Raw genomic sequence first — 24,754 nt, 5'->3', positions numbered from 1 at the left:
CATCACCTCCTCTGGGCAAGCTGTTCCTGTGCCTCACCACCTGAATTGTGAAAAAAAGTCCCTCCTTATATTCAATATAAATCTCCCATCTTTCGGTTTGAAACTGTTTTCCTTAGTCCTATTACAACAGACCCTGCTGAGGAGTCTTTCCCCTTCTTTCTTACAGACTCCCTTTATTTACCGAAAGGCTGAAATTTTTTGGAATTAAAATAAGCTCGTGAAAAAAAGATTAAATCTAATAGGATTCACTTTCTAATTCACACAGGCTTTCTTGGTTGCTGCTGACATTTTTACCTAAAACTTCCTACCCAACTGGCAAAAAGCATAACTGGCTTTAAGCCAGCTATAACTCATCTGCTTGACCAATAGGGTGTGATAAACCTGATGTTTGTTTATGGTAACATTTGCCAAGTGTCTTGATTTGAAACATATAAACTTGCCTTAGATGTGTGACTTTCTACATTGAATGAGTGATATTACACCAGTGCTGGAGAGCTCAGCCTTGTAATTAATCAACTTTTTCAAAGAAACTGGTATTCTTTGGTTGGTTTTTTTTTTTTTTTTTTTTTTTTTTTGCAAGTTCAATGTCTATCAGTTCTCTTTTAAGAAAAACATGTAAATGAATTAAGTAGATTTAGGTTTTTGTGCTCTTTCCATGCAGATTAAGTATTACTATGCTAAATCCAGCTAGCATAAAAATATGACTCAGATACTAGAAACAATAGAGAAAAAGAAACCTGCGTAGATAATCAGTTTGAAGAGCAATTGGATTCTGAGAAATAATCCTTAGAAGCAAACTTTTGAAGGTAAAAAAATAACTTCAAGAAACCATAGGAATCTTTAGCTTCCTATGATTAAGCATACTCAAGAAAATGCAATAGTGAAATGGACCACCCCAGAATGAGAAATGCAAGGGAAATGGTTTAAGTACTCAATTGGCTTTTGTCTTTATCCCTCCATTTCTGATCTCTGTCAAGCTATATAGCTAAAGACTGTGCCGTAAAGACAGTTTCCTTACATGCTCTCACAGAACTTTGTAAGAGTACTGGGCTTCTCCTGGTTGCGTCTTTGTCGAAACCAACGCTGAATGCTGCGTACGTCCCAGTCCAGCTGCTTGGAGAGGCCCTCCAGCCTCTTCTCATCCGGATGCTATACAACAGAAATGGATAAAAATTATTTTCCCCAATTACAGTAACTTCAAGTTTAAAGCTGGTTTAACTTCCTTCCAATCACTTAGAGGCCATCTGTAAGACGCATGGATACGTAGAAATAAAATGTCCATGATAGAAATCTCTGCTGACTCATCCGCATCAAAATATGCTTACAGTGACTATTATTAATATAGAAGGTTGACATATGCTATAATATTGTATGTGGTTTCTTACTAAAGAATTTACAGAGGGTAGCAGAATGAAAACTTGCATGAAACTTGGAAAATAGTGATAAGCAGGGATAATGTGATATATACTTCTGGAGCAGTGGGGATTACAAACACTCCCTTGCCTTCCATATGCTTTGTCTGTTCCATCTTCTGTCCTGTTGACAGTTACAGGAGTGAAGATTGTTTGACTGACATGTAAAGAAGAGGATATAACCCATGTTTTTTCAAATAATACTGTTTAAAAAACGAAATCATGAAAGTGACAAATTCAGATGGAATATCACCTTGGAAACAGAGAGAGGGTTTTTTTTTTTTTTTCCTGTAAAACGAGCTACACAGTTATTCTCCGAAGTAGCAAACATGAAACTTGACTTCCATTCGAATGGTAATGGCTCTGCAAACCAAGGCAGAGGCAAGACAAATAAAATTGGTCTGTCTTTGACTACCCTACAGAAAAGAGTAGTACAAGCCATGTTTCAGTTTTCTAGCTTTTCCCTCCAGGTTCAAAAGACAAAAAACACAATGCAAACAGCTACGAGACCAGAAAACCACCAGCACCCTGCACTCAAGCAGTTGCCCTGGAAGGATTAGATTTAAAATTTCATAGAAAACACAGAAAGGCATCTCATCATCTGCTATTTATTCAAATAAATAAATAAATAAATATTTGTGGAAATTTCTAAAATGAAAAAAGGGAGGAAGCAAAACAAAAAAGTAAGTGGCTATATGGCACCTGAGAAGTACTTCTATAACTTTTTTTAATTAAAAGCTCACAAAGATGCACAACTGCTCAAGCTGGCATACCAACAACTGCAATGTTTGCATGTCCTGATTTTAGCTGTAAAAGTGCAGCACAGCAGTTAGTGTCATTTTGTTCAGATATATTTTACAGTGGCATATCCTCCTTTCTTACATAAATACTATACCTTTGTAATGGCTGTGAAAACTTTTTCCAGGATAGCATTAGGTTGAGCTTTCTGTGGTCCGTTGGCTTGGACTTTAAGGCCTAAGGCACATGGTTTAGCAACGAACCTACAAGAAACAGAAGAGTGAAAAAAGAAAGTAAGTGAAACCCTTCAATTATCTATTTCATTACTGTTACCAATCACTCATACATGATAAATGTGCAAATATTATAAACCTGCAAAAATAAAACCAACCCAAAACAACTGTTAGCCTAATAGCTTAAAAGAAAGTTCACACAAGTGATTGCATGACAAGTAACAAGACTTTGAAGGATGAAGTGAACTCCACCACAGAGTGCATGATAGAGATTTTCTTTAGATAGATAGATTTTCATTCACATTGGAGAAAGCAAAAAAGCACACAAAGAAAGCATGAGAGAAATGCCTTCCAGACAAGCACCACTACAAAAAAGAGCAGGGTAGCTTGCAGAAACAAGGAGAATGTAGCGTTCTCCTCCTTCAAACAGGGTCTTTTTCAGATTAGTTTCCAGAGCAGCTATTGCCTCACAGCTTGTTTTGCACAGAGGAAATTCAAACAAATTTCTTAGAGGCAATAAGCATGAAGCTACCCAGTCAATACAATTTTCTGAACCATAAAGTTCAAATGACATAGAGCTCATGCTTCAAATGACATAGAGCTCATGCCTCAGAGATTTTGCTCACGAAATACATCTCCCCAGCTCTTCTGCTATAGCACAAAGCCGTTGCAGATCCAAACTCCAATCCATAAAATCATCCAGTTTCTAAATGTCTGTATTGGAGACACCGAGTTTATAGAGACTTAATTACAAAATTTACAAAGCTCAACATTATGTTTAAGAAGTAAACCATTTGTAACTATGAGTCCCATTCTTGAATCCCCATAAGAACTACAAAGTCTTTGTATATCGAAATAGTAGAGGACTCAGAAACACCATTTCAACAGCACAAAAGATGGCAGCCATGGCATCACAGCAAAGCATGCGCAGGTATATTGAATCTAACAATTTCTTTGAAAAGAAAGGGGAAGATACTCTCAGAGAAAACATGTCAGTATTTATTCCTATCCTTTGCTCACGAGCAGAGAATACTGTAAGACTGTAAGACTATAAAAAGTCTCCCAGTTAGAAAAATATACAGGAAAACTTGAATTGGAATAATTCAGGATGCTACTTAAATAAATCATATTGAAATATTACATGCCTGCTTACGTATAAACTCCTCAGGCACATTGTTTTGTTCTGTATTTCTGTAGTGCCCCAATCCATACAGCTGAAAGAGAACTCTAGGGTAAAATAAGGTTTGCTGATTTCTAACAAGTGGTGGCAGCTGCAGTGGTAACTGAAGTGAGAACTGGATCACACTGTCCTCTGAAATCATCAGATTCCTAAACACCTTTGTATTCAGTAATTCTTGATTTTATTCTAAAGACTCCATTTTCAGGCTCCATTTGCCACAGAGAAAAAAATAAATACAAGTAGTTCAGAAGTAGGTCTACATTCAGACACCTGAATATGACCACAAGCTCTTTAAAACTGTGATATTCTTACATTCAAGCACCATTGTATGCACTGTTCTGAACCAAAATTGCTGCCTCTGCACACATAAGACAGCAAGTTGATTAAAAAGAAACCTCAGCTCTGCACTTGTACATAAACACAGAATTTGTATAATAGCTAAATAAGAAACATGAAGATTGTGTCCTTTGTACTTCAATATACTTTTATTAAAATCAAAGGGACAGTTTTTGTCTAAAACACAAGAGCCAGTAAGAATTGTACTCTCTAGTTCAATGTGATATAATCAAATCAGTGCTGGCCACTGTTACCACATAACCATAAAGGTGCAGCTGAACAATCTAATGAAACGCAGAGTTTGATATCAGAAATTCACTTTTTAATTTTAATTTTTAATTCCTCCAACCATGTAATAGTTACCAAGATTCCCAGTCTTTTTATGTCCATGTTTTGTACAAAACAAAAAAAATTCTTATAAAACAAGAAACAAGTTTAAGACAGACTGTAAAGAGAACATCACTCAGTGTTCAAGCTAATTTCACAAAGTTCCACAAGAAAATATGTACTAATAGAGACAAGGTAGAGAAGTGATGTAGGTGGAACAAAAACAAGTAAAGAACTTCATCAGCTTCACGTATTCAATAAGGAATCCAATTTTGACTGTCAATATCAATGGCAATGTCAAAAAACATTCACTAAATAAGTACAAATAAAGGTTTACGAATTATTTCAGATGGTTTTTGTGGGCACTTGAAAAGTCAGTCTCCTCCAAAATGAGATGGTGTAGATAAGTGTGCACATATCTGTGTAAAAAAAAAAAAAAAAAAAAAAAAAGAAGGCCTCTCAACTCTTCTAGTGAAAGAAGTGAGAGAAATGACAGAACTGCAACAGAAAGGCAGTTCCCTACAGATGGTAATTTAAAAGGAAAAAAGTTTTAAATTTGCTCCAGTCAAAAGCAGGTAAGAGTTCCCACTAGAAAAACTCTCCTGGAAGCAATTTCAACAAGCTTCACACTGAGCTGATGTTTATTTAAATCTAAACCCTGCTGCTGGATTTGCTTAAACGCCATTCTTAAAACATGCCTGGCTATTGACTAGTCTGAATAAACATAGGACAAAGACAGATAAATATGAGATTTTTTTAGTTTTTTTGAAAACTTATTTTCAAACTTAGCAATATTAACAGTTTCATTTTAAATCTGAAAAACAAGTTAGAATTCAATCAATAGAATCTCTAATTTCCTATCGTAATCATAATTCTCACTAATCACTTTCTATAACTATTCAAGTTAGCTCATAACAAAACAAAAGCAGTGCTCGATACTTGCAGAAACTGTTTTGTCAAATGCTGTCCTCCCTAATAGCATTATTCACTTTTTCCATTTCTGCATTACTGCAGTCTTCAATTCCCTAAGCAGAAATCTATGGGACATTTATTGCATAAGGTATTGCAATTAAAAGAGAAGAAGTATTGTGGAAGAGTAAGAAGAGCAGAACTGAACAATGCCTGCTTTCCTCTTCACACATAAATCCAAGAAAACACTTCAGCAATCTCTCAACTTATTGAAGTAAAGCTGAATTGAAAGCTGGTATTCAATTACACAGAAATCAAAAGGAAAAGCGTTTTTTGCCAAATGCAGTCCCATCTACTCTGGATCTACAAATGAAATAACACAAATAAGGAAATTAAACTCAGAATTCAAGAACCTTTTCAAAGGCAGCCTCCTCATCCATTTTTTAAACCCATATTTAAAAGCAAACCAAATTCAAAAAGAACCATTCAGATAACATAGGTTACTACAGAGTACCCAGGCAGACAACGCTCAGCCCTTGCTGGCCAATAAATACCATGCTGTTGTGATATGACAGGCATTTGTAAGCACCATGTAGCTCCCAAAAGCAGCCACTGGTTTCCATTTTGGATTCTGCATTTTTCAACTCAAATATTCTCATCAGTGACAGCAAGGCCTCATGACCCATGCAAAATACATGTAAATTTGATCAAGTACCACACTAGTTTTTCCATTTGTCTCTTTAGCAAATGTCCTTTTTACAAACCCAGCTGCTGTTAAGACAGATGAACAAGCGGACAAACTGAAAAAATTAACAAACAAACAAAAAAACCCCCACAACCAGAACACAGACCTGTTGGAGTGTGCCTAGAGAAGAGCCACAAAAACAATGCACGGAATGGCACGCCCCTCCTGCAAGTACAGGCTGAGAGAGCCGGGGATTTTCAAAGAGAAGGCTTTGAGTTGACCTGAGAGCGGCCCCTTTTAGGTACTGGAAGAACCACAGGAAAGAAGGGGACAGAACCTTTAGCAGGGTCTGTAGTGACACAAAAAGGGGAAATGGTTTCAAGCTCAAAGAGATTTAGGTTAGACATAAAAAAAAAATCCTGTACAGTGAGGGTGGTGAAGCGCTGGAACAGGTTGCCCAGTGATGTGGTTGATGAGCCATCCCTAGAGACTTTCAAGGCGAGGCTGGATAAGGCCCTGGGCAGCCTGATGTAGCTGTGGCGTCCCTGTTCACTGCAGGGGAGTTAGGCTATGTGGCCTTCAGTGCTCCCTTCCAACTCAATGTATTCTATGACTCTAAAAAGCCTAACATTTAACGAACTTTGCTCTGATGGAGGAAGTTACAGCTACTGCTTGCAATAATTATAGCAGGCACGATACTATGTAAGAAAAGGTCAGAAATTCCACCCATCCTTCAGTCCCAGATAAAACGAAAGCCCAAACATTCACACTTTTCAGAAACTGTTCTGAGCGCTCTACACGAGAGTGCAATTTCTCACATTCAAAAAGTCACAGCTCAGTAATATGCTGGTTCCACCCTCTGCACCCTTCACATCCTGTGAAAACTTTAGAAATATGAACAAGACAGATTCTTGATAAACACAAATCTTCCTGGACACACAAACTGGAAACAATGTGAGCATCATAGATCAAATAACCTGAATAAAAGAGTAAGGGAAATGCTTCCAATGATTCACAGTTGCTTCTATGCTCCTTAACTGCACATTTCAGCCTTATTAATTAATTACCACAACCCTCTTAGCTCACTGCTGTGAGCTTGACAAATCACATCATTTTAAACTCAGAATTAACCAGACATTTTAGAGTTGGCCTTTATAGCACTATAACACAATGGAAAGCACAGCAATGACAGCAGAGTAGCAAAGTCCTAGGGTGCAGCAAGGATTTGCTCAAATATAGCAGCCACGGGCACAGAAATAAAGGAAAGGAACTGCTTACCTTCACAGGGCCTCAGCGAGGCAGGGTTGTCCAGGAAGATACCCTTACCTCCACTGCTGACCCTTAAACGAGGTCTGGAAAGGGTGGAGTTCAGGGGCATTATGTGCACCTGAGCTGCCCTGCGTTGGCCCTGCCTTCCCACCAGGTGCTCAATCACTGGTTCAAGCTGTGACTTAGCATTTCTGCTATGGCCTTCATTGTCCTTTGAGGCTGATATTATCAGCACGAACAAAGTTTGCATTGCACAGTAGTTTTTAAAAGCATCACAGGAAGTAGTAGAGTAAATCCCCTTCCTTTGCAGAGGCAACATCTTCATGGACAAATCTGGAAAAACAGCAGTGAATTAAAGCTATGCAGAACATCTCTGAGTCGTTTCCAAGGAGAATGAACTCTAGTTTGAGCTAAGTGGTAAACTCTGCCAACCTGCATATAGCATCTCTATGAATCTAGAAAAAAACTCACTTGAGCACAGGCACAGTTCAAGTGGTGCTAGCATAAAAGACTGCTGATGCTGCTAACACAAGCCAACCGTGATCTCCATAACAAAAAAAAGAAGCTATTCCTACAATTTAAAGACATACATCAAATCATTTTTTTCCTATTAGTATATTTATAAATATCCAAGAATGCAGCTGTAACATGCAAAAATTCCTCTGTACTAAATATGTGCCCAACTTAGTTTTGAAGAGTTAGGCACTCCTTTTGAAAGTGATGTGGAACAGATTTTCCCAGCTCATCTTCATGCTCGCTAAGCACAAATCATTCCAGGGATTTATGATTGCAATTGTCTAACTTGTTAGACATTGCAGTTTTAAAATGGCAATCTAAATCAATTCCAACTACAAGAACTAGTGAGAAAAGAGGCTTGCTTCTGAGCAGACAATGAACAGATTTACTGCTGCAACATACCAACAACAGCTGAGTTTTTGTTCTTTTTGTACAGCTGACCTGTTTAATTCAGAAGTTACCTGTGTTAGTAATTAAAACAAACACACAAACACAAAATGCAGAAAATCTTAATAGTCCTTGGATAAATTCATTGGCTATGCCACAGAATCACAGGATCATAGGGGTTGAAAAGGAACTCTGGAGATCAAGCCCAAGCCCCCTGCCGAAGGTTTCTTTCAGTAGGTCGCACAGGAAAGCATCCAGGCAGACCTTGGGTATCTCCAGAGAAGGAGATATACACAACAGCTCCGGGCAGCCTGTTCCAGTGCTCTGTCACCCTCAAAGTAAAGAAGTATTTCCTCATGTTCAGATGAAACCTCCGAGCTTCCAATCTGTGCCTGTTGCCCTTTGTCCCATTGCTGACAGCCACTGAAAAGAGCTTGGTCCCCGTCTGAGAAGTCACTTCAATATATCATGCTCAGAATTGAATTTTGTTTATGTTTCTCAATGCACTCTGCTACAGAAGCACCACTAGGATGCAGGGCCTGCAGCAGAGGTAAGAGTTCTGAACCAGTTAGCTTCTCTGTTGAGCTCACGGGAGCCAACTCTTTCAAAGATCTATTCCCAAGTCTCCTGAAGTGACTTCAGAACAGATGTATATGTATGCCTTTCATCTAAGAGATGTGATGCAGTTTCTTCTCCTCACGTTAGAGATGCATTACCCATTATTGATGCAGCAGCATCATTATTCCATCTCTCCCATCAAATTATATAAAGCACTGCACTATGGAATCCACATATGCTTATAAAAAAATAAACAGTAAATAGCTTGCAGGAACATTCAGATTACTGAATGATTTAGGTTTTGTCTCTCTTTGGCTCAAATTACTAGAAAGCATTTATGCTTATTAAAGGGAAAAACGTGATTAATGGATAATTTTTTTTTCCTCCAAAGCTCTGAAAAATTTTTGTTGATGTTTCTACCTGAGAAACTTTCTCAACAAGCATGCATGCTTTCAGCCTTAGCATTTCTAATAAGTATGGTAAAATTCATTTTAAAAAGCTTAGAAAACAAAACAAAACACAAAGAAAGCCATCAATGACAAATGTCCTTTTACTTCTCAACTATGGAACTGGGAAGCCATTTTTTCATCCCTCATAACAAGAACCAAAGTTCAAACAAGCTCACCCCTCATAATAAGAGCCAAAGCCAATATCCTACTGGCAGCAGCAAAGGCACCTGTACATCCCTTGGATGCTAGGGAGTGCTGGTAGCAGACCAGCAGGCTGATGAGGGCCAGTGGAGCTAATGGCATAGAATGAGAAACAGCTTATCTAAAATAAGGAAGCACAATCAAAACTTCTCAAGTGCAGGTCTTTGCTAGTATCTAGCAGAGAGGGCTAGAAGCAGATGAATTACTGTGTGTGTGCGCCGTGTCAGGCTTCCTCTGTTAGCTGGACACCTCTCCACAATGCCAGCTGCTAGGACTGCTGCACTGTGACCACATCAGTTAAGCTACGGTACCACTTCTGTGAGTTCTGCTTTTTGAAAGAAAAGACTGACATGGTCAAACTCACAACTACAACTTGATTTCTTCTTTAATATACAGTTGTAGATACAGCTACCATAAATAGGAGAGCAGCCATATACTGGAGTACTGGGTTGGTTTGGAGGTGAACTAGGGATACCAAGTAGGACCTTTCACAGAAACTATTAAAAAACAATAAATTAGTGTGAAAATTCCATTCCAGATTAGTAAATTTCCCATTAAATCCTTCTAGAAGAGTCAGAGCAAACCAGAGAAATGCTTTAGTTAAAGTTGAAAGCACCATTCCTGCTCAAAACCGCACTGACCAGGGCTGGGCTTAAGAAGAACTGTCTGCCTGTAACACTTGAGGCTACATTAACAGATACACCAAGTGGTTGAGTAAAACTGCATCTCTGCTTGCAGGAGCAACACTTCACCTTCAAAAAACACCCTGGTAATTTCCCAGAAGCCAAGTGCCCTATAAATTCAGCATTCCATCCTAGGAAAACAGCATTCAGCATTAAGTATTTTTCATACTTTGGATGCTATATATTCATTTATACATACATATGTATACGTGTGTGTGAAAAATAGGTTTGTATAGATCAGTTTTAGAGAATTTGGTCACAGTAATCTGGTTGGGGGCAATAAGGGACTCAAAGTCTGCAGTCCAAGTGCACTTCTACAGAAGAGAAAGTGGGACATTTTTCAACAGTTTTGGGGAAAAATAGTTGTATTGAGAAATGACAAAAATAATAAAAAGGAGTAGCTGCATTTCAGCTTGCAGGTCTACTGTTTTTTGTTTTGCAGTGCTATGACATTATTTTAAATAAATAAAACAAGTTATTGTCATCACTCAACAACTCAACAACATTTTTTTTTTTTTTTTTTTTTTTTTTGAGCACACATTTGAATTTTCTGGCTTCATTTTTTGACTGAACATAAATGTCTAAAAATCATCTCTCCACACTGCACAACATAAAAAAAATTTACCTTTTTTTTTTTTTTTTCCCCTCCAATCTCAAAAAGCCCTGAGCAGTAACATCAATGTGAGTTTGCACTCCTCCTAGCTCCCATCCCAACCTCCCAGGCAGACCCTGCTGGTCACAGTCCTCCTGCTACTCTCTGTTCACACACACTATTATTTTTCCATTCCACTGAGCCACCAAACTAATTTAATCACTTTTCCAGTGTCTGAAAAGGCTCAGGAAAACTATCTCAACATCTGGGTTAGCTCATCAACAAGCCTGACTAGAGCAGAGTTCTCAGTCACAGACATGGGTAAGTTCCAGTACCACCTCTACCAGTAGTGTAATAGTTGCTTGTCCAGTTAGTAACTAACAACAGAAACGAGACAAACCTCATCCAACAGCTCACAAATAGAGTTAGCCTCAGGCTATGTTTTCCAAACATGGAAGCATTAAAAAAAAAAAAGTTATTTGCATATACATGCATAAAGCTCAAAGCATTTTAGTTTCTTCTGCAGCTGTGAGACTGAAAGACTGAATTGTAGAGAAAGTGCGCACTCCAAAATAATGGAAATCTCTCAAGAAAGCAAGAACCATACAAATGTAGAGAAAGGTCACAAATGAATATTTTTCCAGCCAGCTGTCAATTGCCTGCAATATCTGAAAATGAAGACTTTTGTCACTGTAACTTTCCAAGCATGGATTAGGCAGAGGGAGAAGAGAGGGCAAGGGAAGATGCGCTGCAGTCCCACACACTACTTAGAGACAGGGCCGCCTCTCAGCAGACCTCAGCAGGCACTACCAAGGCTCTAAATGGTACGGATGATACAATTCCTGAATCACAGAATCACAGAATTGTAGGGGTTGGAAGGGACCTCCAGAGATCATCGAGTCCAACCCCCCTGCCAAAGCAGGTTCCCTACACCAGGTTGCACAGGTAGGCATCCAGGCAGGTCTTGAACATCTCCAGAGAAGGAGACTTCACAACCTCCCTGCGCAGCCTGTTCCAGTGCTCCGTCACCTCACTGTAAAGAAGTTCTTGCGCATATTTGTGCGGAACTTCCTATGCTGCAGTTTCCGGCTGTTTCCCCTTGTCCTGTCTCCACTCACCACTGAAAAGAGTCTGGCCTCGCCATTCTGCCCTCCACACCTTAGATATTTATAGACCTGGATCAGGTCCCCTCTCAGTCTTCTTTTCTCAAGGCTGAACAGACCCAGTTCACTCAGCCTTTCTTCATAGGGGAGATGCTCCAGGCCCTTCACCATCTTCGTGGCCCTCCACTGGACTCTTTCCAAGAGATCCCTGTCTTTTTTGTACTGGGGAGCCCAGAACTGGACACAGTACTGCAGATGAGGCCTCACCAGGGCAGAGTAGAGGGGGAAGATCACCTCCCTCGACCTGCTGGCCACGCTCTTTTTAATGCGCCCCAGGATGCTATTGGCCCTCTTGGCCACAAGGGCACACTGCTGGCTCATGGCCAACCTGTCGTCCACCAGGACAACCAGGTCCCTCTCTGCAGAGCTCCCCTCCAGCAGGTCATCCCCCAACCTGTACTGGTGCATGGAATTATTCCTCCCCAGATGCAAGACTCTACACTTGCTTTTGTTAAACCTCATCCGGTTTTTTTTTGCCCAGCTCTCCAGCCTATCCAGGTCTTGCTGAATGGCAGCACAGCCTTCAGGCGTGTCAGCCAATCCTCCCAACTTCGTATCATCAGCAAACTTGCTGAGGGTGGCCATTATCCCCTCATCAAGGTCATTGATGAAGATGTTGAACAAAAAACTATAATAAAAACAAATATATCACTCCTACCCTTCTTGCATATGTTAAAATAAGGACACAAAAGTCAAGGTCAGTGTTAAAATTCAAGTCTGGAATTCTAGCCCACTGCTAGAGGTCAATGGAGAAAAAAAAACATTCTCCAAATATTTGAAGCAATGGACATAGAAAATGGAAGGGAGAAATACAGTAGAAAGGGAACACGGCTATTTTATTTTTAATAGTCACAGTAGGTTACCATAATCGAATTAGGTTATTAGGGTGACCTACTCTTCTTAAGTTGCAAGACCCTGCAACATCACTTTATCTTTTACTCAGGCCACATTGTCAACATGCGAATGAGAAAGACAAACCAAAATCTGTGAGCAATCTGTGGCATCTACATAGAAGCTGCAGCCAAGGCATACCATCCACCAGCCTCCTGACATGTGAACATACTCAGCGCAGCTTCCCTTCATCCTCCAAGGCAACTTTTAAGATGCGTAAAGAAGGTGCAGTTACCTACAGCTTGGAAATGACCAAAAAGTTACTAAGTGTCTCAGAGCAACTCTCTGAAGAAGTAAAAGCCTCAGTACTCATTTTGGTAAACAACAAAACTGCCCACTAGAAAGCCAGTGCTACTCTCCCGGATTCCTCCATGGTAGCACCTAGCCAGGACATTAAATGATACCACTGTCCCCTTATATTATTGTATTCATTTGTTTTCCTTATTCCAATCTATTTTCTACCAGGAGAAAAACAATAAAAAGTATAGTTAAGAATCACCAGTGACAACTCTAACAAAAATTAATTCATCTAATTTTGTTCCAAAAGCCTGCAGCAAGCCATAGAACAAAAATGAGCTTACGGACATATTTTGTTCCTGAACATTGTTGTTGTGCTATCTAGGACAGGCACAAACTTTAAGTCTAGAGAGAAGCACACACCACAAAGCCTTTAAATATTTGTGAAATTCCTCTTTGTTCTCTCGGGAGTCTGACTGGCTCTCTTCCTGGGGGTGCCCTCTTGGGTCTGCCACAGAGTACGGCAGAGAGGATTTCAATTTATGACTCGCACTTAGTAACAAACCAGTAACTGCGGTGCAAATCCTGTTTCTCCCTCCATCTGGAAGCATGATGTGTTTCAGGAACTTTCCTACTCTGAGATGAAAGCTCAGACTTAATCATTTTTCTGGTGAGTGAAGACTGTTCCCTTTGAAGAGGGAATAGGTCATGGATGCCTCACAGCAGGATGGCTGCATCTCTGTCAGCACCTGAAGTAGACATGGTTGGTTTGGCTTAGAAGTTAAACTTTCATTCTAAGAGCAAGGTCACAAAATCATCAAACCTTTTGAAAGTACTTAGAGAAGAACCGATTTTTATCCTGGCTGGCAGGTATTAGCCACACAAGGTGATCAAAGGTACTCATTTACATACTTTTTTTTTGTGCACATGTGCATATACATGTATCCACACACACACGCGCGCACGCACCAAGTGTAAGATAATCAAAAAGTCATCTTTAACACATCTACATATGAAAAGACACATGGCCCAAATGAGATTAAAAGATAAGAAAAGAACAGGAAGAATAGATATGATACACCTTTATATTCAATCACTGAAACATCTAAATATAAAAAAACCATCATGACACACATATGAAATAGATGCACACATATTCATGCGTATTCAAATATATACAAAATCTGAGTATACATAAAATCAAACTTTTACATATTGCCTGACTATCAGCATGAAGAATTAGAGCTTCATTTCTGTCCAGATTTTTTATACAACACTGGAACAAGATCTCGTTTCCAACTAGGATAAAAATTTCACTGTTCAACTTACTTCTAATTAACTTCTAACACACACACACACACACACACACTAATACAAATATGTTCAAGAGTTCATAAATCGTATTTCTGAAGAAGCATACAGTCAAACTATACAATAAATACTTCTGCCTGTTTTATCCTTAAACTGCGATGACCTGAAAAGATAACACCACAGATTGAACCAGGCCAGGAGAGGACAGGCTCAAATGAAGTCCTTTAGCAACTTGATTTTAATATTTTAAACAAAAGTATCGCCTTTTGATAGAACAGATAAAATAACAGATAAAATTACATCAAAGTATCTATAACTCAAAAGAATTATTACAGATTAGTCATAGTGGAAGAAGTACTTCAACAAAGAAGTATATACAAAAAAATGGTAATTACACAAAACATTCATAGCTGAAACAGCTGTTCTCTGAAACAGCTCAGACGGACACCTTCAGCAATCTGCTTGCAAAGTAGATTCTACCTGCATCACGTCACCATTAAATACAATGCAGACTGTTCATTCATACATTCAAACAAAACCAATTCACATCTGCTTCAAGCTGCCCTATACATTTTTCAGCTCCATCTTTTCATTCCATTTCAAATTATGCATGAATTTTCTTAATGCCCTCCTGGCTCATTTGCCACCTCACTGAGGCACTCTCCAGGACGAGCAGGGAAGCAGCGGTGGAGTGCAGGGCCCACAGCCCTCTGGATGAAGGTGCTGAGTTTCTATTAGCTTCACCACCTCCAAGGAGCAGGTGGGTGCCAGAATCAAGGATGCACAGCAATCCTTGCAAGGATGCAAGTTCTAAGCCTCCACTTTCTGTCTTCCATGCTGAGGCTTTCCAAAGCAAAACCCACCATTGCAAATGCTCAGCAAATCTTTCACACAAAATGCTCGTAACAAAGCTTACAGGCATCTCATTGTACTCCTAATGCATGATAAACAATTACTGATTGGACAAAACAGTGCAAGATCAAATCCTATTAACAAATAATAGGATTTGCTTGTGGATCACCAAAACACTACTTTGGCAATTACTCCCTTGGCGGCTGCAGCTATCAGCACCAGGCAGGGAGCCCTGGTGACACACACATCCCATGAGCCCCACACAGAGCTCCCAGCCAGCTTTGGGGCTCCCAGCACAGAGCAGCTGCTTGCTAACTAAGAGAAACTGAAATTGCTGCGGCATGGGGCAATCAAAAGTAATCTCCTGTCTGAGGTGTTTTTCAAACCATTTACTCTTTGTATCCTTTTGCAAGCATATTTAGTACAGCAAAACAGGCCAGAAAAGAAACAGTCACATTTTTATTTATTTTCAGCTCAGCACAATGGTTTTCACAGGAATGTACTGGTAAGACAACATTTATTTCCAACTTTAAAAGTGGCAAGTGTTTGTTACCCATGTTCAGCGGTGCCATTCCTTCTCATCTCCTTGTGATCAATAGAATTGTCTTATTTGATTTAACAAGCCACAGTGCATGCTGCTTGGGATTAAAGCAACTTCTTCCACACCACATTACAAAGGAACCTGACCTTCTGCCCCTCTTGTTAGAAAATAGAAATGGAAACTAATAACCAAAATTAGGAGCCCGTAAGAGTTGTAATTATGTAATAATAATTATATTTTAAAGCAGAATTAGGAAAAAAAAAGTAAAACCAGTAGTAGACCATGAATTTTATTTTTTAACTAAAAGTTCTGATTATAAGTGCATTCTTATTTAGAAGTATTACTAAAAGGTCAAAAGGAAAAACAACCTGTCCTTTAACTAAGCTTTGACCAGACAAGCCAAGGCTACAGTAAAACAGAAACTTGGGTAAAGGTTAACTTAGTCCTAATATCAAAGCCCACCCAGCTACACTTAGAAAAATACGTGCTGTCTTATTAGGTATTATTAGCTCTTCCATAGGTGTTGAATATTTATCCCCTTGCTCTAGGTAATTAAGTAAATTGAGCATTTTGCTGCGAATGAATGAAACAGTCTGGAGGAACAAGAACTAAGGCTATTTGGATGATCTGCTAGTTTGCCAGCTAAAGCAACACCCTATCTATAGCCCAGCTGCAGTAGAGATTCCAGTTTGGCTGTGTGCACTACTGCCAAATTGGAACTGCCTTGTGCTATAATGCTTGGCTACAAGAGAAAGAAGAGAGATGGAACCAAGTGGGAGAATGTCTAGGTAAAATTGCTGCAAGGCTGATTGCAAAGACTTCCCCATACAGACTGCTTGCTCAGGCAAAAAAGAAAAAGCATTTACAGATCTCACAGACACCCAAACAGTTTTGGCACTTGCACCTCAATGTTACTTATATCCCAAACCATTCAGAATACTTATCAATTCAGTGTCTGCATAGTGTTTGAACTAAACAAGGCCTTGGAAGCTAAGAGCACTTGATGTTTACCAACTTTGCATAGGATTATAGAACATGCTTGGCTTTCCCTTGACAACAAATCAGATGTGACATTTCCATCCAGGATACATGAAGAAGTACCACATCCCAAGACTGTATAGTACATATAGATCTGGAAATGAGGATCACAAAGAAAAGCTAAACTCTGCAGAACAGCTGAAATGATGGCATAATCACAAGTTTAGAGCAACTTCAATAACAGACTGATTTTCAAGACGGTATGGATTTCATGTGACAGATGTAAATGAATCAAGAACAAAACCAGTTATCGCAAATGCACCGAACAGGTAAAACTCTGGTCAGTCTGAGACACTTCAGTTAACAAACAGCCCTGAAAGGAGTGCGACTGAATGACAGAAGACAAACATACATGCATGTTCTCAGCAAATGACTATCCTCCTTCAGAAGCCTGTTGTAATGCTTATCATCCAAAGCATCTGGATGGTCAAAGCACTGGGTATCAGCCTGTCAGAGACAGCTTGCTGTTACATTACCAGTTCTAAATCTCTGGTCTTCCGCTGCTGAGTAATAGAATTAAAACAAACAAACATCCCAACCAAGCAGAGCCTTCAATCACTTGATACAAATAGAAATAAGAAGGCAAAATGATGAGCTTAGAGACATTATGAAAAACTGATCTTAAAATATCTCTTTCAGCCTTGTTTACTTTGCATGCAAAGAAGAGTTGCACCAACTCTTGCACAAAGGTAAAAATATGGGCTTCACACACCTTGAAATACTGCAGATAGGATGAAAAATTAAGCGTTTCATGTCACACAGCTATCAAACACAGGGAGAATAGTGATGGGGGACTGAGGGAGAAGAGCAGAAAGCAGCAAAACCCACATCAAACCAGCAGACGTGCATTCCTTTCCTCTCTTTCTCCCCATATGCACGTATTTCCATTTCACTATACAGTAACAACAAAATTTTACATTTTAATCCACCACAATTAAAACAAAATAAATTAAAAAAAACAACAATAATAATAAAAAAATAAAAACAAATAAATAAATGTTCTTCTACAGAGGCGGGTTTAGAGCTGAATCTGCCTGCAGAGCCATGCAGATTGGAAAAACTAGGTCAAATCTTTTGCTAGCCAATCTCGCTGCTATTCCTCCCCACACCCCCTTCTCTTTAGCTTTCAGTAGTTACTGAATAAATCAATTAACAAGATCTGCCATACAGGTCTCAAATTACTTATGCCATGTACATATCAGGTGAGGAAGGAAAGGAGCAGAGAAAGGCTAGAAAAAGACAGAGATGGGGGAATTGCTGTGCTTGTGGGGAAAACATTATAGCATCTACTGGGTTTTTGTCTTTTTTTTTTTTTTTTTTTTTTTTTAAGCTTAGCATTCTTAAATGAACTCTTTCTAGTCTATCTCCTACACTTTGCAAGTGAACAGTTTTAGAAACCTAACAAATATTTTGACACTGAATTTTCGGAGTGTAACTATAATATTAGTTTTTATATTTGCTATTCATTCTGTACATGTTTTATATAATTTTCTTGTAGGGAAAAAAACCACCTCATATATTCACTGTCACAGAGGCATTAAGTTTTATCAGCCTTCATAAAGCGCAGGGACCAAATCAGTTCAGCATACTCATTTTTAATCATTTCTCTCCTTCTGCCACCCAAGGCAGAAGCACTCAGTTTCATAATTAAAAAAAAACCAAAACAGAAATGCAGTTCTGTATCAGCTGAATCCTAGAACAAATCACTGTCAAACTCCATCTCTCCACATGCAACATGCTGCCTGACAAAATGCTGCAAGAACGCAAAGATGGCCAACCTAACTGGTTTGACAGGCCACGTGCCCAAACCTTCACTTGGATAAGTGCCGCAGAACGTGACGTTGCCAGACAGAGGGAGGGGGAATACCAGTGAGCTGCACTGCTGGGAAATGCACAGAACTAGCTGGCAAAATGCATGACTACTTCCAAGCCATTTTAGCCCGAATTAATAGAAATAATCATAATTTCTCTCCCTGCACAGGTGCTCAGTGGAGTTTCTACTGTGATAGCAAGGTCTTCTTCCCTCACCAGTAATCCCAGGTCTACCACACACCACCTGCAAGAGCTATTTGGAGCAGCAGGTATAGCTGAGCGGCAGACTACAGCAGAATGCATCCTAAATGCAAGAATGCACACAGATACTTTTGTTTCTGATGTTTCTTCAAGTTTAGCCATCCTGCCTTTGACTAAATTCCTCTGAAACCAAGGCCATACTACACACAACTCATCTAAGTCAGCCCCTCTGGCCTTTGTTACCGAGGTGGACCTTACCTTTAACAGTCACTGTTAAGCTTTTACAGACTGGATAGTTTTTCACCCTCAGCAAGCCATAATTGAGTACCATAGACAAACTGCTACGGAAATCCTGAGGAAAAGGTTGTGGGTTTCTTTGTTGTTGTTATTTTGTTAGATTTTGGGTTATTTTTTGTTGGTGGTTTGTTTTGACAGTGACATATTAAGAGGAGTGGACTCTCAGACCTGAACCCAGGAGCACCCTTGGAGTCTGGACTTGGATGTTAAATGCAATCTAACAAACACTGCTTAATGTTCTGGTACAGAAACAGCAGTGCTGGAATTATATTCGAGGAGACAGACCAAGGAAGGTGTCAAAAATGAACATCTGTGAGAAAACTGCCAAACTAAAACCATTCTGGAACCACTGCATGGTCCAATGGCAGCTTCCATCATACTGTGACTCACTCCAAGTAAATTACTCAGTTTTGAAGTCTGTATATTAATACACAGTGCTTCTCCTCAAGCAGTGCTCATGCACGATGGCCTAATAAAGATCTTTTGCTTCTATAAAAATTAGAAGATTCATTTTCTCTTATTCCTTTTAATGAAGGTTGGACAGAACACTTGGATTTATCTAAATGACATTTCCTTTATTTATCTTTCATTTTTAAATACCCAACTGGGATAAGAAATGTGGTCTGAGATTCAAATTTTTTCTATCCCATTCAACAGATAAACAAAATGGTTATTCGATCAGTTTTGTTCACAGAAAGGTAATTTCATTAGCCACAACACAATTAAAAACTGTTCCCTAAAGATATCTGCAGAAGAACAAATTTCATTTTTCTTTTAAGATACCACCTAAAATTAAAGTGTACACAAAAAATGAAGCTGGAAATTCCTTCACTTATTTAAAAAGAAATTCGAATCACTGTTCTATTTAATTCAGCAGAAACTTGTAAGCACAATTTTTCAATTGTTTAAATTTCTTCTTTTGAATCACTAAAGCACCTTGTGACTAATTTCCTAACTACAAACTTAACAGAAGATCTCCCTAACTTGGTGTTTCTCTAAAAAGGAATTAAAGTTTGTGGATTTCTTGCTCAAGCCTTGGTTATTTTGAAAATGCACAACCAATCTTTCAGAAATCAGCTCTTTTCCTTAACTGGGTTCTTGCCACACCTGGAAGGTCTATAAGTTACTGAAAACATCTTGTCTTTCTGGATGACCCCGACAATCAGAGCTGTTCTGGATTGCTAGGAAACATCACCATATTCCTCTCATACAGACACACATGCATCTCTCCTAAAAATACAACATAAAGCAAGAACAATTATTTCACATTATATTTAATGCTACAAAATACCCTTTAGTGCTAATCAAGCCATCAGAGAAACACACTAATTTCCCAGGGTGACTTAAGAAGTAGTTTTTGTACTGTGATAGCTATGGATCTGAATAAAAATTCACGTGGCTGATTAAAAAAGCTTTCTTACAGCTAGGGCTTTTTAAAAAATGAATAATTATCAGGAATTTTCAGAGCTGATCCCTCAATAACTTGAAGAATTCACACACACAAAATCTTTTCCCAGGATACAAGTGTTCTCATGTTCATTTGAATTTAGAAGCATACCTCACATTGTTTCTGGTGTGAATGAACAAACTGGTAAGACTACATTGCTTTGCTCCTACATGCAGACACACACATGGGTCATGCTTTCCCCTTTCTCTTGCTCCCAGTCCACATCTTTACTCACTTTCGGTTTCTCTCCCTACTCCTACACACTAGAAACCATGGCCTTGTTCTCCTTTCAATTCCATATTCTTGCCCCGTTCCACTTCTGGTCTTCAGCCTCTGTTAACTATTCTTATCGAGATAGAAGAAAAAGAATTTAGAGAGTAATGGACTCCCTAAACTTCAAATTTCAAGTGAGAAACAGAATTGTCAGAATGCTGAAGAGCAGCAGATTGTCACACCATAAGCCATGTGGTTGCTGCACAACTTGCTCAACAAGAATTTTTTGCATTACTCACACATGAGGGGGTTGACTTGTCATGATCAGTCATTCAAGTTGGAAATATTTATTTATGGTGCAGAGATATTCCAACTTTTGTTTTTATTATTCATTATTTTAATACCATTATTTGAGAGGCTTTGGAATATTAAAATTCCTCAGCCTGTACCACAGTAGGACTGAAAGAACTTACATATAATCACTATTTCATTTATACAAGAAATAACCCAGCTGAAGAATCGAGACCTAACCTAAAAACGTAAGCTGAGAGCCAAAGTACGCCGCACTATGTTTACCACATCATAAATAATGCCTAAGAGCAAACTAAGTCCTTCACTAAATTTACAACTTGGTAACTCAGTTAGCTGGTCAAAAGGAATATTTTTTCAATAATTCGGCAGAATGGGTCACCCTGCAGTAAAGTACTGAAAGCTTTTCGTTATTCGTGATGGTTCTCACTAAGCAACATGAAAACATTTCAGAAGTGTTGAGCTTGAGCTGGGAAGGCTCTGGTGCATGCAGAGTTCACTCCTGTGTTTAATCTTTGAGGTTAACTTCTGTTTACCTGTGAAGTGATCATGGTTGTGGGGTGGCATTTGTCAAAAGAAAAGAGAGCCTGAAAATAATCTGGTTAAAGTGAAATGTGAGAAAATTCAAGGTGGATCTAGACAACGTGCTCCATTTTTTCCCTTCATCGTGCAAATATATTCATTCAGAAGACTTTTTGTGTCATTTAACATACCTGCAACGGTAGCAGACAAGACAAAAAGAGCACCTTGGTGTGAGGAGTGCAAGATTTGTTGAGACGGTTTTGGAAGTCATAATTATAACTTATTTAATAATCCTTAATTAAAATTAATTAAAATTAATATGCACACAAAGTTTACTCTCTAAATAACAACACTGCCACATGTGAAACACACATCATGATTAAGGAGGGCACTTTTTTTGTGTACCCAGTAAAGCTCTTAATAGGTCCTTATATCATCACTTTGGCAGCATGATGCAGTTGCAACATGGTTTCCAGTACAGTTCAGAACAAGCTGCAAACACCCTGCAGGACTGCCAGTCCCTGTTTGGGGAACACTGGGATACTCTTTTCAGGAAACTCCAAATGCGTTGATAGGAATTACAACCACTGCTATCACTACAGTTGTATCTGACACTCATCTGTGAAGCAGCCTTGTGCAAGAGCAGATCTGGGGCAGGGCTTGTGGAAAGCCATTGACAAAGTACCATCTCACAGCCAGTCATCAAATTGCAGACTTGAAGCCTACTGTCAGTATTAGTGAAGCTCTTCAAAGGGGCAAGGCGAAGAAAAGGAGGCCTATCACATGATCCTTTTGACTGACCAGTCATTTAATGCTATGCAAGAGCAGAGACTCACAGAAAAGAGAGAGGGGGGAGTGGATGAGAAATCATGACACTACCAAGTTATTGTCTACTAAACGAATCTTCACCAGGTGAGGTCTGCAGACAGAACAATGCTCTGGCAGTGCACACAAATTATCAGCTCCAAAAAAATGGTGGGCAGAGGGAGTGAAGCAACTGGTCAAAAAAGAGAGAAAAAAAAAGCCTTCAAAAAACCCGACACACAATAACAACAAAAAGAACAAACGTGATTGCTTTCATTTCCATCTGGCTGTAGAGCTTAAGCAGCTTTCACTTCATAATTTCTAAAACAATAATCAAACAGCTATGCAGATCTATATATAATAACACAATTTCTGATCTTCCACAGAAGTTTTATACCAACGTAACATCTGAACACCATGGAAGCTAATTCCTAAATTATATTGGCAGAAGATCGTATTCAGGATCTTTGTGAGTAAACAAATCATACGCAAGAGTAATATGCATCCCCAACTGGCATAAATCAGTCTGACCATTCTTGAACAAACTGTAATTTCTACCACCAGCCAATCTACCCAATACACAAACAATCAAATAAGGCTGTATGACAAAGCTCCTCTCGCACACAAAGTTCAGGTTTACAAAATTAATGAACTCTTTATATTAACAGTGATATAAGAAAGCAAATAATAATAATACAAGAGAGTTGGCTAATCTTATATGCAGATTCTGGGACGTTTTGTGAAATTACAGTTCCTTACTGTAGGAATCCATTGGGCAGGCAGCATGAAAAACTCTGACTGTTGTAATCTCAATTCTCTGTGCACGGTTCAAGATTTAGTGGCCCATGTTCATTGTGCAGGCCTGAACCTTTGGAAGAGATTCACAGAAGCTCCAGGTGAAATTAATACAAGTCATTAAGGGAGGAGCAGGTAGAAGTGGTAACACCTGGATTCCAAAGACCATTTTTATAAATGAAGATAATCTCATCTAGCTTTTTACTTGGAATCTCTACAAGAGACAACACCAGCAGCAACCAAAAAAGTTAAGACATTGGAAACTGCTGATATGACTCCTCTTTCCAGTAGGACTTCCAATTATATATATATAAGAGAAAAAAGCATCAAGAATGGATCTTTCTGAGTTGCAAAGACCTAATACAGGGTGGACTGCAAAACCACTTCAAAGCCAGAAGGGATTTGGAGGCTGTTCAACTGAGGCGTCTTTCATGTTGGTTTATTTTAGAAATGCCAGGGTTGTATTCTTTGTGACATGGTCCCATTCTGGTTGAGGTCTAAAGTAACCCACGACTATGAAAGGGAAGCAGGAGTCCTTTGGAAATTACTCACAGAGCACTTGACATTAAGCACCGAAATCAAAGCTACCTTCTCCCTACTCTGTGAATCACTTTATGGACCACATAGCAAGCATCCTCTTTGCTTTGACAGTTACTTCCTTCTCTGCATTTGAGTTCTCATTCTACCATGCTCTGGTCTGAGATGTGGGAGATGAAAGCTGATTATTTTTCAGATATTTTCTCCATCCAATACCACTTCCAAATCACCTTTCAAGGAATATTATCTGGTACCGATAGATGACATTACAGAGAGAAAACAGGAAAGAAGTTACAATATTTCCTAATAAACACTTGGAGGATTTTGCAACAAAATTGATGAACATATTCTTACTCTAGCAAACTAGAGTAAGACAGACCCTTGACAAAATTAACATCTGCTTGAAGTCCTCTCTCAATCCAAACCTGTCTTCCTACACACCACTCCACTCGCTCTGTCTTTTATAATTAAAAGCCATTTTAGAACAAAACTTAGGAGTCTTCGATGCTCTTAATGCTCTTCCATCAAGGTGTAGTGGAAACTGAATAAGGTTGATATGCACTCTAACAGCACAAAAGGCAGAGGTAGACAGCTTTTGTTCAAATAAAGAGAAAAATCAACAAGAGGACGATGAATAAGAAGAAAGAATAAGAAGGGAGCAGTTGCAGAATAGAGAACATTTAAGATGCCTTAAGAAGAGGAGAAAAAGATTAGAAAAATGCAAAACAAGAAATACTGGGATAAACCTTAATTTTAAGATAACAGGGAAGTGAGGGAAATTTGTTCTGAGACTGGAGATACATTTATAAGAGGGGAAGTGCAAGAGACTGTTAAAAGGTGTAAGGAATCATATGTTTTGTCCTCAAATAGTGCATTCTTATTAAACTCTTAACATTCAGCTTCCATAGAAGATCTGAAAGAATAAAAATCCTAAATTCTATTGCTATATTAATACAGCCGTAATGCTTTAAAGTTGCAATGGCTGTTCGGAGATATATGTCACTAAACACTAGCCTAGAAAATGGCAAAAGATTTAACTGCAATGCATTTAAAAACATAAAAAGCCAATATCACTGCAGTTTTCTTTCAGCCACATTGCTCTGAGAGATCTGCTATTAGTATTTAAAGCTCTTTATCTCTCTCCAGCTATACCTAAACTATTCCAATCAGGAAAGAAAACAAAACACAAATTATTGTGATGGATACGAATGCTATTTTCTCTTCACACCTCGAAGCCACCTCTCATTGGAAGAGTATGCAATACAAAGAGATGTTCCTCCATTTCCACTAGTGGACTTTTCATCTTGAC

At 38.9% G+C, this 24,754-nt stretch overlaps 1 protein-coding gene across 4 annotated transcripts in view; it reads right to left on the bottom strand.

Annotated features, from left to right (window-relative positions):
* Positions 1-24,754, bottom strand: part of CERS6 (ceramide synthase 6) — a 108,983-nt gene that overhangs the window by 74,689 nt on the left and 9,540 nt on the right. For all 4 annotated transcript variants that reach the window (XM_042875031.1, XM_042875033.1, XM_042875030.1 and 1 more), the window contains exons 2-3: positions 2,308-2,413; positions 1,019-1,149 (exon numbers count right to left, since the gene is read on the bottom strand). In XM_042875031.1, the coding sequence (XP_042730965.1) occupies positions 1,019-1,149; positions 2,308-2,413 (237 nt within the window). The remainder of the gene's footprint in view (positions 1-1,018; positions 1,150-2,307; positions 2,414-24,754) is intronic.

Source organism: Lagopus leucura, unplaced genomic scaffold (genome assembly GCF_019238085.1).
Source record: "Lagopus leucura isolate 7727_CA_CO unplaced genomic scaffold, USGS_WTPT01 Super-Scaffold_100012, whole genome shotgun sequence".
Classification (NCBI taxonomy): domain Eukaryota; kingdom Metazoa; phylum Chordata; class Aves; order Galliformes; family Phasianidae; genus Lagopus; species Lagopus leucura.
The sequence above is the reverse complement of the archived record's forward strand: the minus strand, read 5'-3'. Positions and strand labels throughout refer to the sequence as shown.